This window comes from Phoca vitulina, unplaced genomic scaffold (genome assembly GCF_004348235.1).
Source record: "Phoca vitulina isolate PV1807 unplaced genomic scaffold, GSC_HSeal_1.0 scaffold13, whole genome shotgun sequence".
NCBI classification, from domain to species: domain Eukaryota; kingdom Metazoa; phylum Chordata; class Mammalia; order Carnivora; family Phocidae; genus Phoca; species Phoca vitulina.
The window spans coordinates 44983255-44998291 of NW_022589716.1; the positions used below are offsets into that span (position 1 = coordinate 44983255).

At 56.1% G+C, this 15037-nt stretch overlaps 1 protein-coding gene across 6 annotated transcripts in view; it reads left to right on the forward strand.

Annotated features, from left to right (window-relative positions):
* Window positions 1–14734, forward strand: part of IQSEC1 (IQ motif and Sec7 domain ArfGEF 1) — a 169590-nt gene extending 154856 nt beyond the window's left edge. For 4 of the 6 annotated variants that reach the window (XM_032412014.1, XM_032412017.1, XM_032412015.1 and 1 more), the window contains 5 exons: window positions 104–203; window positions 2628–2789; window positions 3581–3757; window positions 8981–9030; window positions 10332–14734. In XM_032412014.1, coding sequence (XP_032267905.1) covers window positions 104–203; window positions 2628–2789; window positions 3581–3757; window positions 8981–9030; window positions 10332–10889 — 1047 coding nt within the window. In that variant the 3' untranslated portion in view covers window positions 10890–14734. The remainder of the gene's footprint in view (window positions 1–103; window positions 204–2627; window positions 2790–3580; window positions 3758–8980; window positions 9031–10331) is intronic. The other 2 variants (XM_032412018.1, XM_032412019.1) reach the window with 2 other exon arrangements.
* The last annotated feature ends 303 nt before the right edge of the window (window positions 14735–15037 follow it).

A 15037-nucleotide genomic window follows, 5' to 3' on the forward strand; every position in this document is an offset into this window, starting at 1 on the left:
GAAAGCGTTCTGACATTAGGCCCACTTAGAATCCTGAGCTCCCAGAGCTGCATCTGGGCAGTGAACATGATGGGACTCAGCCTCTGTCTCCGGCTACCCCCAGGTTACCAAGATCTTCCAGAAAAAGAAGAACTCCGTGACCTACAGCTTCCGACAGTCCTTCTCCCTGTACGGCATGCAGGTCCTGCTCTTCGAGAACCAGTGTAAGTCTGTACTGGGGGCCTGCCGCGGCCTGGCCACGAGCGTGTGCACTGGGGCGCCCATCCACGCGTGGCCGTGCGCCATGTGGCAGGAGACGGCGGCACAGCTCTCGCCCTGTAGTCAGGAAGCACTGCGCTCCCCAGCAATCTCCCCTTCCGCCTGGTTCCCGAGGACAGAACCCCAGGGTGGCGCTCCCACGCATGCTCTTATTCCCACGTCACCAGCCGAGAGCAGCTTATTGACCAGGAGTCTGAGAAGCAGCAGTAATGGGGAAGAATTTAATAACATTGTACATGGTGGTTATCACATTTACTTTTTCTGTTCCTTCTGCTTACGGGTGGTAAGATTTTTTTAATTTAGAGCAGAGTGCATTTACATCAATAAAAATTTGGCGGGAAAACCTCAAGTTAAATGGCATAGGTGATGTGCAAACGTAAGTGAACAAACAGGTGAGGCCATGCCTGAGGGGCTGTGGAGGACAAGACCTCAGCCCTGAGCGGAGAGCCTGGGTTCACGTGCTGCTCTCACTCGCAGTGGCTATGTGGCCCAGCTGTGTAACCTCTCCGGGCTCCAGTCCCTTTGTCTATGAAGTGCCTGCCTCATAGACTCAGCTCAGTCCATGCACATGAAGTACTTAGAACAGCTCCTGAAACAGGATTTGTTCTTAGCTGCTACTGAAAAGTCTCCTCTGGGTATGAGTGGGCCGTGGGGTGTAGGGATTTTGGGGGCGAGCTCATACCCCCACTGACTTCTTCTGTTGACCTGGTCCTTCTCCAACACCCAAGCCCTTCCCTTTTCCTCTCTCCCTCTTTGTCCTGTCCTTGTTGGGGGTCCCTGAGCTGCAGGCTGAGGCAGGCCTCCTGAGATGGGGGTAGGGGTTTGATCCTGCTGCCTTGCCCATCCTGAGCCGACCCAAGGGGAGGCCTGCGCCCGTGGAGTGTCATGGTGTCCCCAGCAGCAGGGAAGCCCTCCGCCTCTCGGACAGGTCACCAAGCCACCATCTGATCAGCTGTCCATCTGCAGGTTGAGAAAGTACCAGGGACCTGTGGCTGGGCCATCCCAAACCCTGGGGCCTGAGGGCTTAGATTTGGGGCTCTTTACCCCTTCTCTCTCCCAGATGGAACTGGCACCTGCTGTGTCCCCAACCCTGCCATCTCTCCACCTCCTGCTCTGTCTACCACATCCCAGGCCAGGAAGCCTGCCTTGCCTCTGTTTCTACCAGGTGGCCCCAGGGAGGATGGTGCCATCCCACATCATCCTGAGCAGCAGGCCCCCTCTTGGAAGGAGTGGCAGTGGTTGTGATGCTCACAGCAGTGGGCCCCACCAGACTGAATCCTCAGGCAGAAGCTGCGCCATCATCATTTTTAGATTCCCAGGGTTTAGCCCTCAGTCCTGGACACAAGGCCCTGGCAGGAGCCCCAGAGCTGACACTGACATTTCTATGGGACATTCCTTCATACCACAGATCTTAGAGTGGTGGCCTTCGATCAGTCCCAGCTCAGTTATATTATAGTCCATTTATAGATTTATTTTTTAATTCGTTGAGCTGATACTTAAATCTTCATATTAAACTTTTAGTTATTTTTGACTTCGCTTAAAAACTGGGATTTGGCATTGCTAGGCCCGCATTCCCATGTGGTGGTCTTGGGCTGCACGCCCCTCTCCCTACTCGCTCTGTTGCTCTTAGGTCTCATGTGGTTTGCTTCCTACATTTAGGGAACATGTTTGGGCCTCTAGGTATTTGAGTACCCAGCCTTGACCGCGAGGTCTGAGCAAAAGTGGGATCGGTGTTTAAGCCAAGAACCTGCAAACACCCACTGAGGAGAGAGGTGCTGCCAGAGGACCAAAGCCACAGAGACCCCATGAGCTCCGAGGTGGCACCAGACAGGCCTGAGCAGAAAGACACGGCCCTCAGCGTAGAGTGCCTTGGGCATGGGGCACCCAGGATGCATCCAAGGAAACTGAGGGTCTAGAGGCCATTTGGTAGAGAACAGAGCTCAGCATACCCTCAGAATTGTCTGAGGTGACCAGATAAAACTCCCCACCCAGCACAGGACCCTACCTCTGACTCCTCCTGGACTCCACCCCTAGCCACTCTCTCAAACTTCAGGCAGTGACCAAGGACCTTGAATTGAAGGGTCCAGTCTCCATGACCTTCAGGCTGAGGAAGAATGGGGGCCCTGGCCTCTGCCTAGATCAGCCCTATCTGCCCCCGACTTATAGACGGAACAACACGGACCCAGGTCGGGAGATGGGGATTTCCTGGCAGTCCCTGTGGTCTGCGCTGTGGATGCCTTTCCTTCCCGGCTGGACACGTCCACTGAGAGCCTGGCTCTCAGACTTCTTAGTATTTTCTTGACCAGAAGGGAGATTGCAGAGATCACACGGGGACCCATGGGTTCTTCTCCTCTCCTCCTCCTTTGCAGACTACCCCAATGGCATCCGGCTCACGTCTGCTGTCCCCGGAGCAGACATCAAAGTGTTAATAAACTTTAATGCTCCCAATCCTCAAGACCGGAAGAAGTTCACCGATGACCTGCGGGAGTCCATCGCGGAAGTGCAGGAGATGGAGAAGCACAGGATAGAGTGTAAGTTGCAGGCCCCCTGGAGAGGAAGAGCCAGCAGCCCCGGCATCTCTGGGGACTCTGTGAGGCCTCGCCTGTCCTTCCCACGGCCCTGTGACAGGACAGCCCACCTGCCCGGGCCAGAGGTGGCGGCATGGGGAAGGCAGCTGAGGCCACCCTGTGAGAGCCGGGGCTTCAGCGGCCCAGGCCCATCCTGCCTGTGGGACCACACAGCATGTCCTTCGAGGGCCTTAGTTCTCTGGTCACCCCATGAGACAAGCGTTCCCGGAGTTCTGGAGCTGAGCTCTTTGCACTTTAGTGTGGTTATTATTTGTCTGTCTTCCGCATCAGGGCCCAAGTGACTGATGGGATCACAGCTGAGCCCATCCCCTGGGTTCCATCAAAGCTGATTATAATCCTTCCCTCTCCTGGCTCCAAGCCTCGCTCCCTAGAGACACATAGCTACCCCCATCCAGGGCAAGGCCAGGTTACCCCTTGCTTATCTGCAGGCCCAGGCCAGTCAGTCTCCTTGTCGGCCCTCAGGCCTGCAAAGTGACTATCTTTCCTGCAGACCCAAGACCCATGCCTCTCCAGCCTCCCTTCCAGGGTTTTCTTCCAGCTCCCTTTTGTGAAAGGCAGCATTCATACCTTCTCTTTCCCAAGACAGCCCTGGGCCCCGACTTCTCCCCATGCCAGGCAGATGGCAGCTGGGCCTGCTGCCAAGCCTGCACAGAGGGCCCTGGTCCCGTGCCCACCCCGGGCTGTCCCCTCAAGGCTGTGCTCCTCTTACCGGTCCCTTGCCCCCTCTGTTTTAGCGGAGCTCGAGAAACAGAAGGGCGTCGTGCGGCCCAGCATGTCCCAGTGCTCCAGCCTCAAAAAGGAGTCGGGCAACGGGACGCTGAGCCGGGCCTGCCTGGACGACAGCTACGCGGGCGGGGAGGGCCTCAAGCGCAGCGCCCTCAGCAGCTCCCTGAGGGACCTCTCGGAAGCGGGTAAGAGCCGGGCCGGGTCCCCCTTCCTAGCCCAGCGCATGCAGGACTCGGACCAGGCAGCTGGGGCACACATGGTGCGCCGGGAAGGGCCTGCAGTGGCGGCCGGTGGTGGCAGCAGGGCTCAAACGGAGCACTTCCCGTGACCGTCCCCAAACCATAGCAACATCTGACCACGCAGAGCGGGCGTCCCCTGAAGGCCAGAGGCAACAGGACCCACTTGTTAAGGCAGAACAGCCAGGAGGTTACCCCCATTCTCCCTTTCTCCTTGTAGGGGTTTTGTTTATTCTTTTATTTGTTTTCCGGAAACTGCTCTCACACAGAGCGAGCCAGGCCCCGCTGATGGATGTGTCCCTTGTCCTCTGTGCTGCTGCGTCCCTGTGTTTTATGCTGATGAATGAAATGGAGTGAAGCCCCCTAAACTGTGTCTGGAGACCCCCTGTCTCCGCTGTCCCTGGTCTTGCTTCCCTCACAGCGGTCTCCCTTCTTGGGAAACCCGGGCCCCCATCCAGCCCAGAGCCGGTGGCTGCAGCTGCCCCTGGGATGTCGGGGGGAGAGCCCTGGCAGAACTGTGATTTTTGTTGTTGTTTCTTTGTTTCTATGTGTGTTTATTTGCTGCCAGCCTCTTAACACCCAAGCAAGCAGCATCTCTTCAAGCCTCCCAGATTTCCCAGGGTGGGGGGTGTGTGGAGAGCATCAGGGGGCTTCTGCTGGCAGCCCTCACCCGGCCAGCTCCTCTGAGCGAGTGTTGCTCCAGGCTGCTTGGCCCGCAGCGCCGTCAGAGGAGTCGTGGAGGATGGCCCCCACCCCCTGTCTAGCCAGGCAGCTTCTCCTAGGAGCCTGATTATAGGCCCTGGTTTGTTGGAGAAGACCCCATCGGGCCGCAATTGGCCCCCTCCCTTCCTGGGGGCTCACCAGCCCACCGTGCCTCAGGCACTACCCCGCGGCCAGCTCTGGGCCCTGCAACGGGAGCCTGCCCGGGACCCCATCCCGCCCCTGCCCCACCAGCACTGCTGCCTCCCTGCAGCTTAGTCATTGCCCGGAAATTTGTTTTTTCTTCTTTTTTTTTTTTTGAGTTGGATTTTTTTTTTCCTTTGCTTTTTTTTGTCTTGTCATATTTTTTTTTTCCATAGTAAAAATCAGAAATCCATTGCCAGCATGAGGGTTAACCCAGAGTTTCTCAACCCCTGCAGTCTTGACGTTTAGTGCTGTGGGGGGCTGTCCTGCGCCCTGCAGGATGTTTAGCAGCATCCCTGGCCTCTACCTACGAGATGCCGGGAATACCTCCCTCAGTCATAAGAGTCAGTAATGCCTCCAGAAATTTCCAGGTGTCCGCAGGGGGGGTTAGGGGGCGGGGGACACAAAAATCACCCCTCGTTGGCAAAACTGCCCCTGGTTGAGAACCACTGGTTTTCCCTATGGCTTGTTAAACCCAGCTAAACATAACTGGACTGCTCTGGGCCTCTGCAGGCTGGGGGCTGGGGCCTCTGTTTGAGTTTGTGCAGTGGGTAAGCCCTGGCCTCTCTGTTCCCTGATGCAGCACCCAGAGGGCTGAGGGGTCTTGTCCAGCCCCTCAGGGTAACTGTGGCTCTGTTGAAACTGAGGCTCCCACCATGGCCGGGATGGCCCTCATGACCAGCCACATCTCTTCCTGCTCCTGGGGGTCAGGGAGAGCCGCATGCCCAGGCCCATGGCCACGTGAGAGACAGAGCTCTGAGATTCGGCTGCTTTCCATTTATTGTTCCTGTTGCCACTGTCATTTGGGCATTCTGAGCTAAGAAAAACTCTAGGGTTGGAGTCTTCCCGGGAGACAGTGAAAAGAATCCGCAGGGAAGAAAGCCCCCTCTACCCAGGAAGCTTGGAGGGCGAGGCAAGGGGTGTAGGAGTGCTGGCAGCTGCCCTCGCCCCAGACTAGGAATGGGCCACCTGGGATCTCCAGAGGGAGACTGGCCGGTGTCGGCAGCCATCCCGGAAGATGCTGGGCGCAGCAGCTGGAGACAAGGAACCCCATGTCCTGCACTGGGTCGGGCTGCTGCTTTCCGGAGGCAGCGTCACTGCACCCACCGTGGCCCTCACCAAGATGAGCTCGTGGAGAAGAGGCAAGGCCTCGGGGCACTCAGCGCTTGGCACGTCACCACTCCGAGAGCAGCTGCGAGAGAGTGACCTGCGATTACACAGCATCCCAGGAGACGACACACCTCAGACGGAGACCTTGGAGACCCAAGAGGCAGTTACAGTTAGGCCCGCGAGGAGACCTCTAGGAGCCCCTGACGTTCTCAGAGCTGCCCAACACCTCCCACGTGGTCTTCCTTCGCCCGGAACCCCATGCTCAATTCAGTGGCACCAGAGTCCTGCCGGCCTGAGATCGAGGACCTGCAAGGACCAGGGACACAGGTGTGACTGGGCCTTAGCCCCTGGCCCAGATCAGTCAAGTCATGGTGGACACTCCCCAAGCCCCCCACATCCTCCTGCCCTTCCCGGTCAAGCTACCCAGCACCGGTCTCCAGAAAGAGGATGTCTCCCAGAGGCCATAGGACCCGCTTGCCCCTGTCATTGCTCCAGGGCTTAGCCGGGGCCCTGCAGGTCCTGTACCATGGCAGCCCCTCAGGGGAGAGTTGGTGGCTCCTGGCAGCCAGTGGCCAAAGCAGCACCAGCTCAGCCTCCAGCATTGTTAAGGGCCACAGGGTGAGACCCCGGGTGAAGAGCCCGTGCTGCATCCTGTGCCGACACTGAGGAGCAGGGGGAGGCTGTGAAGAGCCATGCTGGGAACCCCTTCCGGATATGGTTCCTGATCCTGGCCCTGGTTGGCCTGGCAGGGCCTGATCTGGCTCTAGGAGAGGCACCGGGTCGGGTGGGGCTCACCTGTGGCCGGTGCAGGATCCCAGGGGAGAGGGAGGGTACCTGGAGTCAGAGTGCAGGTGAGGGATAGTGTGGATGCATGGGCAAGAGCCACTGTCCCGGCACGCTTCACCTCCGTTAGTACATGGTGTGTGCATGTGTGCACACCCCCGGACACGGGTCTACACTGAGCAGGTGTCTGTGGGGTGTGCCTGTGAGTAAGGGGCTCTGGGACTGGACTGCAGAGAGCTCCTCTAGGGACACCCCACATCTCATGCTGATTTAAGAAGTTGAAAAGATGAATTCTAAGAAACAACATCATTCAAAGACATCCAAGGTAAAACTATCTGAAGTCTTGGCCCACATGGGGCAGGAGGAGGAACAGGAAGAGGGTTTTGTTCTACTTCAGACTATACCATATGGAGCCCCCAAACCTAGCTCCAGGCCTGGCCTAAGTCCCACTGGGAGAAGCAGGCCAGCCGGAAGACATTGCTGGGCACTGGCGGGGGTGGGGGTAGGAGGCGTGGGCTGGCCTTCCTCTGTCCCTGGTTTTCAGTCAGGGGAGTCCTCTAGGCTTAGAGGGGCCAGAGAGCTGACTTTAAAACCCCAAAGACAGCAGAGATCTTACTGTCAGCATTTCTGCATGATGCCACAATATCCTGAGTGTCTGATGCTCATGTCCAGCCCACTCAGAGGAAGGGGCGTGCCCATTTCACAGATGCAGAAACTGAGGTAAAAAAAATCAAAGGAGCGCCAGGTGGCTCCAGCCAAAGGGCCTCCAGCCAAAGGGCCTCCTCCTGCTCCATGTCTCTGGACCACTGTGTTGAGACAAAAAGCAGGAAGAGAAGAAGGTCAGGCCCTCTTCTCACACCAGCTGAAAGATGAGGCTACGTGACCTACATCTTTCTTCTAGCTGGGAATAAGGGCCAGGTCCTATTTGGTTCTCCCTGGTCCTCAGCAACTGGTGGAAAACCCTGTTGCCCTAATCTTCTACGTGGCCCTGTCCTGAGCGAGCTCTGAGGCCCTCTCAGAGCTCGCTCCCAGAGTCAAGCAAAGCTCCCAGCTGGAACTCGGGTTTGGGGGTTGGCAGGTAAAGCCAAGGGACCAGATGTCCCCCCGAGTCTGCTGTTGTACGCCCAGGATCAAGGCTGTGTCCCAGGCACAGTCCGGTACCCTCGGATGACATGGACCCACAGACCTCTTCTCTCTGTGAGCCACAGAGAGGCAGGTAGCAATCTCTCCATCTTCCAGGCTCCTGGGCTCAGCCTGCGTCCAGCTCAGAAGGCAGCGTGGCCCAGCTTCCCAGCCCCAGAGGTGGGCAGGCAGACCTGGGTGTGAATCCTGCTCACTGTGGGAATTGGGCCAGACAGCCCCCCAACCAGAGCATCCGTCTCCTCCTTGGCATGGATGCCTGTCCTTCATTGCCGTGGGGCTTGACTGAGAACAAAGGTGCTTGGCTCATGGCCAGGGCTGCACAGATGGAAGCCTACAGAACGTCAAGTGGGAGGCCCCTTCTCTGTTCCCTCTTCCTATCTGCCTTCCTGAGAGCCAGTCGGAGACCAGACCCAGAAGCTTGGGCACCCACCCTTCCTGCCAGCCTCAATGTCAGAAATCCATGGAGACGGCCTCCAGAGGGACTGGGGTGGCCAGGGTGAGCCCTGGGCATCCAGAACCAAGAAGACAACAGCCTTCCTCTGACATAGTCAACCTATATTGAGGGCCTACTGTGCGCCATGTGCTGGGGATATTAAAAAGCCATTGGCAGGGAGCACTCATAGCTGAGGGAATGCTTGTAGCATCCCGGGGTGGGGGGGCTGCCCATAGAAGGGCCCTCCCAGCAGCCCCTGACCCTGTCTCCTGCCCCTGGCCAGGGCACTGCACAAACCAAACAACAGTCTCCAGAGGCACATTTGAGCCCCCCAGGAGGAAAAGACAGGACGCCAAGTTTAGTTTCCTCCTAACCATCAACCCCACCGTGCCTGCGAGGGGGGAGATGTATATGTATGTACGAATATGCATATACATGTGTATATGAAATCCACGGAAAGTCAGGGCTGTGCAGGACCACGTTTTGTTTGTTTTGAGCCGTTGGAGGAGCTGCCCCTGTCCCGTCGTCGTCCCCTGTTGGCAGGCGGCTGGGGCCCCACCTGGAGGCACCCCTCCCCCCAGCGGACTGCCAGTCTGGGAGAAGGGGTAGGAAGTTGGGGCTGGTTGAAAAAGAATTTTTTTTCTTGAAACCCACCCCCTTTTTTTTTTTAACTCGTTGCTGCCCTGCCGCCGGCTTCCCCGCGGAGCCCGTCCTCCGACCTCACCCGGGCCCGCGGCGGCGCCGGCGGCGGCCCGGCCTCGCGTCCGCGTCTAACCTCTGGTATTGCATGTTCTGGGCAGGGAAGCGAGGGCGTCGCAGCAGTGCGGGATCGCTAGAGAGCAATGTGGAAGTAAGTAGGAAGCGCCTACGTCCAGCTGGCTGTCGCGTGTTGCCTCCCCAATCCTTGGTTTATACCTGTTGTCTTTTTTTTCCCGTCGTTTTGTTTTGTTCTGTTTTGCTGCTCCTCGCCCCTACTGCACAGGGGCGCAGACACGCCCCGCGCCCATGCCTGCCTCCGCCCCGCTGCATGCCAGCTTCGTCCGCCTAGAGTCGCCCATGCCTCTCACCGCTTGTTTGGGCTGGACCCGTGGGGGGGTGGTTCTGGATTCTGTGTTTTAGTTTCCGCTTAACCCTGTCCCCGGTGGCCCCCCGAGCATGGTTAACATCCCGGCTTCCCGGCACTCCCCCCGGGGTCCCCACCTGCCGGCACTGCTCCTGGGTGGGAGGCACCGCCGCCAGGCGCCCATGCACCCTCCCCCCACGCTGTCCTGGGGGCGGGGGGGCGGGGCAGGGCGGTTTTGCCGGTCTCTTGACTTCCATGCTCCGCCATCCCCATCGCTTCCTTCCTGGAGTTTCGATTGCTGTGTGTCTGCAGTCAGGGCACGGTGGACTTGCTTAGCTAGCTCGGGGGAGGAGAGCCGTGAGAGAAAGAAAAATTCAGTGTGGATTTCATGAGATTTCATTCATCTTCCAACCATCTCTATATTACTGTTCACATCTTAACCTCAGCTTGCAGACCTTTTTGTTTCCTTCTTTTTCCTTGTTTGGTTTGCAGTAGGTAGCTGCAGTGAAATGCCTAGGCAGCCCCACCACCCAGAACAAGGTTCCCCGAGCCCCTCCTGTCCCTGCCACCAGCTTCCCAGAAACCTCGGGGCAGAGCAGATGCCCTCGCACCCGTGGAGAGGACCCAGGAGAGCGTAGGGTGCAATTTGAGCAGGAACGGGGTCCTTCATGCACACCAGCCCACCCCACTCCACGCCGCACACGCCGCTCACAGGCACCCCCAGGCCAGTTGTTCTGATCCGAAAGCTCAGGCCGCCTTCCGTGTCAGGACGAGAGCAGAAGTCACACTTGTGCTGCTGCTGCTGCTTTGACCAGACAGGAGGGTCCCTCGTGCCCTGCCCCACCCCCACTTCCCGCAGCGGAAGGCCACTTCTGAGTCCCTGCCGGCCCCCAGTAGCATGAGCGGAGGTGACGGACGCTAACCCAGCCTCACCCAGCCCCGCCCTCTGCAGCCAGTGAGTTGAACTAAGGCTTAGCAGTCAGTGGGTGAACTTTTTACATTGAAAAAAAAAGAAAAGAAAAAAAAATCATTCTGACATAAGTGCTTTAAGATCTTTTAATTTTGATTTCTATGAATTTCCTTTTTAGGGGTCCATCATTAGCAGTCCTCACATGCGCCGGAGAGCTACATCAACACGAGAGTGTCCATCTCGCCCACACCAGACTATGCCTAATTCATCCTCCCTCCTGGGCTCCTTATTTGGGAGTAAGAGAGGGAAGCCCCCTCCCCAGGCCCACCCGCCCTCAGCCCCTCCCCACCCGCCCCCCCACCCACCGGGCCTGCCCCACCCGCAGCACTCTGTGGCCAGCCATCACCAAGGGCCTGTCGAGGGCCTGCCGCAAGCCCAGGTGCATGGGCACCACCCCCAGTACTGCCACGTGCAGCAGAACCCGCCCCCCTACCACCACCACCACCACTACCACCCGCCCCAGCACATCCAGCATGCACACCAGTACCACCACGGTCCCCACGGGGGGCACCCGCCCTACGGGGCCCATGTGCACAGCCACCCACCGCTGCCCTCGGCCCATGCCGGCCACCCGGGCCACCCGGGCCACGCAGCGCACCACCACGGGCAGCCCCCCGCCCCGCCGCCCCCCACCAGCAGCAAGGCCAAACCCAGCGGCATCAGCACAATTGTGTAGACAGCCTGGGCGGGGTCCCAGACTCCCTGGAACAACTGCACACCACATAGAGTCATGCCCAGGGGCGGCCAGCCTCAGACCAGACCCAGGGCACTTGTGTTTCCACCTCTCCCCTCTGCTCCCCATGGCCTGGATGGAGCCCCCTGAGCCCACGGGGCTTATGTTGTGGGAACAAAGCTCCCGATCGCACTTAGCGTGGGTGTCCCGGGTTCCATCCACTTCGACCCCAGGGGTGGGCCTCGGCCACCATCAGCCTTGAAAACGGTGCCACCGGCCACGTAGCTGTTGAACTGCCCCCCACCCCAAAGCAGCCCTCAGCTCTGATCCCTAACTGTACACGCATATGAAAACCCAGCCTAGGAAAAGAAGAAACGAGACACAAAAACCAGAGACAGAACAAAAAAAAAAAACAAACAAAAAACCCAAAACTTGCTGCATTTATTGCTCTTTTATTGACAATGGGCAAAAAATTAAGTAGACCTGATATGGTTGATGAAAATAACGTAAGTAAACTTTATATAATATAAATATATAAATATATAAATATATATATATACTGTATAGGTAGTATTTGTGTGTGAAAGGAAACGTCTCAGTCCACAAAATTAGCAATATAGACTTTACAAGGAGCTCCACTTACCTGATAAGAAGACAGTACCTTACATGAATGTGTGAGAGAGAGTAAACCAAAAACGTAAATGCTAGGAACAAATTCAGATACTTCCATATTTTCATAAAAAGAAGAGAAGTCCCTCCAGGACTGGCTAAAATCTTTACGCGATCATTACTAACTGTGCCAAGTAACATAGCATCTAACTGTTTAAAAAGTCCAATATTGCTTTGTATAAATCCTTATTTTATTAACAGAAAACTATCATAAGTACTCAGTATTATAACTGCTCTGTTATTTCAGGTAAGCAAATAGATAAAAATGCAGTAAACTCTACAGTAGCAACTCGGGACAACCAGTAACTGGTTGTCTGAGGATATTGGTTACACAGATTCTTAGACACTTTAATGGCTGCGATAACTGTGAATTTCCATGATCCATATTTCTTTTATATGCATATGATTTAATGCACACTCATTCAGAGTCCTCCGAAGGGGGGCACCCATCCACGGCAGAAGTGTTCATCTCCAACATGAAAACGGCCAGCTCCCATCCTCGTCCCCCCAACACCATAACTTACTCATCCTGTCTCCACTGCAACAGGCACGAGCCCCGGAGCGAGTTTCCGCCGGGAACCGCTCCGAGCCCGAACGCTGATTCTAGCATGTAGCAACCCAGGGCGGTGTGTGTGTTTCCCATTTTGTTTTCTGAGTGGTAGCCGTGATCATCGTGATTCCATGTGGCCATGTGCTAGCACAACACCCCCCCCCTCGCCGTGTCATCACCGTGGCCCCTCTGACCCCGGCCACGAGTGCCGGCCCTCGCCAGCGAAGCCCCCCGCTGCCTTCTCATGGTCCAGTTAGCTGCCAGGGCATCAACATGACTCTCAGCTGTGCTCTTGTCGCTTCCGTGTTGTGGTGACACCATCTGCCCCCCTGGGGCCGGGCGCCGCAGGCGTCTGGTTCTGTGACTGAGTCACCCACGGGCCGTACTTTGTAGTTTCAGCCCTTCGAGCCACTGCAGCCGCCAGTGCTGTGCTCCTAAGCCGTGGGACCCGAGGACTGCCCCACGGCCCCTGCCCCGGCGGAGAGCCCTTTCAGAAAGGGCGAAGCTAGTGCGGGACTCTGCGGGCCGCGGGTTCCGCGCTCCGTGGATGGCGTGGCGTGCCGTGGCCAGACGGCAGGACGACCGAGGGGAGCCCACCTGGCGGGCCAGCGGGGGGGGGTCCTGCCTGTTTCCCTCCCCACCCACCCCTTTATCATATCATCAAGGCCACCATACCAGCAAATCTGCAAACCGAGCACTTTGTTAATCTCCACAGAGAGCAAATACAGCAATCTAGAGTTTAGCCTTTTTTTTTTTTTTTTTTTTGGAAGAAGTGTGACTTTAACCTGCCCGCCTTTATCTTCCCATCAGTGTCGTATTTCTCTCCCAGAAGGAGAGAAGTAAGAAGCACGGGTGTGTCTGATTTGGTCCAGGCTGGCGGGAGGCTCCCCGCTCCTGCTGGCTCCTAAATTCCTTGGTTTCCCTGCAGAGTCAGGCTCCCCGAGGCATTCTCTGTCTTGCAGTTTAAAGGATGTTGTTCTGACCAGGAACAGTCGAATTGTACTGCATGCCACCCGGCGTCAGTCGTGCGAGGCCACACTCTATGTATTGTGTATTTGCAAACTATATCAGTGTTACTGTTGACAAATAGTTGAAGTAAAGTGATAACATATGAAATATGTCGGCTTTTCTTCACCCTCTGTACCAATAGTAAAGTCTAACTGTAAACTCGAGGTTGTTCCAGAAAAGATACAGGCTGTTTGGCACCAGATTGCCCTTTCCGAAGGGACAACCACTAATGAGAAAGAAGAGAGGGCGAAGCCGATGGCCAGGGTGGGGGGCTCTGTCCATCGCTGTCCTTCGTGCTCCACGGCCATTCCGAACCTTCACCTCCAAAGCTGCCGTCTGTGTGTCCTGAGGCTTTGTTGGGGCGTCACAGGGCCGGATCTAGCGAAAGGGGGCTTCTTGAACAAATTCCATTTCTCCCCATGTTTCCAACTTCACAGAGTGTGTTGGACTCAGGTCAGTGGGGTTTCATCAATCCTTTGTGTCGTATTTACAAACTTACCATGGGAAATGCTTCCAGAAGGTACATTGTTCCACTAAGGAGGCTGGAGCCGCGCTGCCCAAGTCTCGTCTGGGCAGCAAAACCTTCTGACAGATTGCTGTGTCCCCCCCGCCCCCAGTGTTGCTTTCATGGGACTGTTCTTTCTAGACCCCAGCCTGCCACAGAGTCACAGCTGTGGGGGCCTGTCTTCCGCGCCCCCCCCCCCCCGATAGGCAGCAGGAAGCTGAGCACTGCACTGTCAGGACACACTGGGGACATTTCTCTCAAGTCGCACAAATTGTTCCAATTAAACAGTAATTGCTGACAGGAGCAGGAGACCCATAGCAGAAGTGGCTGATAGCATCACAAAAATCTTTTCTGGGACAACAACTAAATCATGTATTTGTATTTTTTTTTAAGTTTATGAATGAATTGTACAACAATGTAAAAATAAAGTTCATCCTAATATGGTGTGCACATCTTGCTTAAAAATGTCTTCGGTCATCCAGTGTAGAGCGATTTTTCCATCCCGCGCTGCATGCAGCAGAAGCCTCTTGTTTTTCTTTAAAATGAGCTGAAAAGACAGTCAGCAGATACTTAAACATGACCCTAGGTGTTGACTCAGCGTTCTGTATGAAGCTGTGTCTCCACAGGTAAGCATGCATCTTACAGTTTCGTTGTAAAATATCATCTCCCTTCCTGCCCGGAAATGGAGTAATTCTGTAAAGTGTCTTTAATCACAACAATAATCAAGGAAACAAATGGCGAAACAAATCAGTGTGAAGTGGGGGTGGTGAAAAGGGACAGGCGGGAGGAGCTGTGTTCCCCCTAGCCGGCGGGCGCGCACACTAGCCTAACTGCGGCCACATCGAGGCCCCACGCAGGAGCCGTCTCCTCCTGGGAACTGTCTATCGTTCACCTTCTAGTTGTTTTAACCGATTAGCATCAGGTCTTGAATGCAGACCGTTCAAAGACTTCGAGAGACACCTCGCTCCCAAGAGGCCCGGTACCCGCTGTGTAACTTTGGGCAGGAAAGGAGTGCTTTTGTTTTAATATGCATTCTGTTTGTGAGTAGTAACAGACTCTATTGATGTAAAACCATAGCTGTGATCATGTGGAGAAATCAAATAAATCCTTTAAAACTCTCGGGTTTTTACTTTGTCTGAAAAGTCCAGCTGTTTCCCTATTGAGCAGACACAGAGAGCTCTCCAGCTGACCACTTGGCCCCGTCCTTGTCATGACTGCTAGCAGCAGCTTTCCTGGAAGACACGGGACCAGGGGCACCTGGGGGCCTCAGTCGGTTAAGTGTCTGCTTTCGGCTCAGGTCATGATCCCGGGGTCCTGGGATCGAGCCCCACATCGGGCTCCCTGCTCAGCGGGAAGCCTGCTTCTCCCTCTCCCACTCCCCCTGCTTGTGTTCCCTCTCTCACTGTGTCTCTCTCTCTG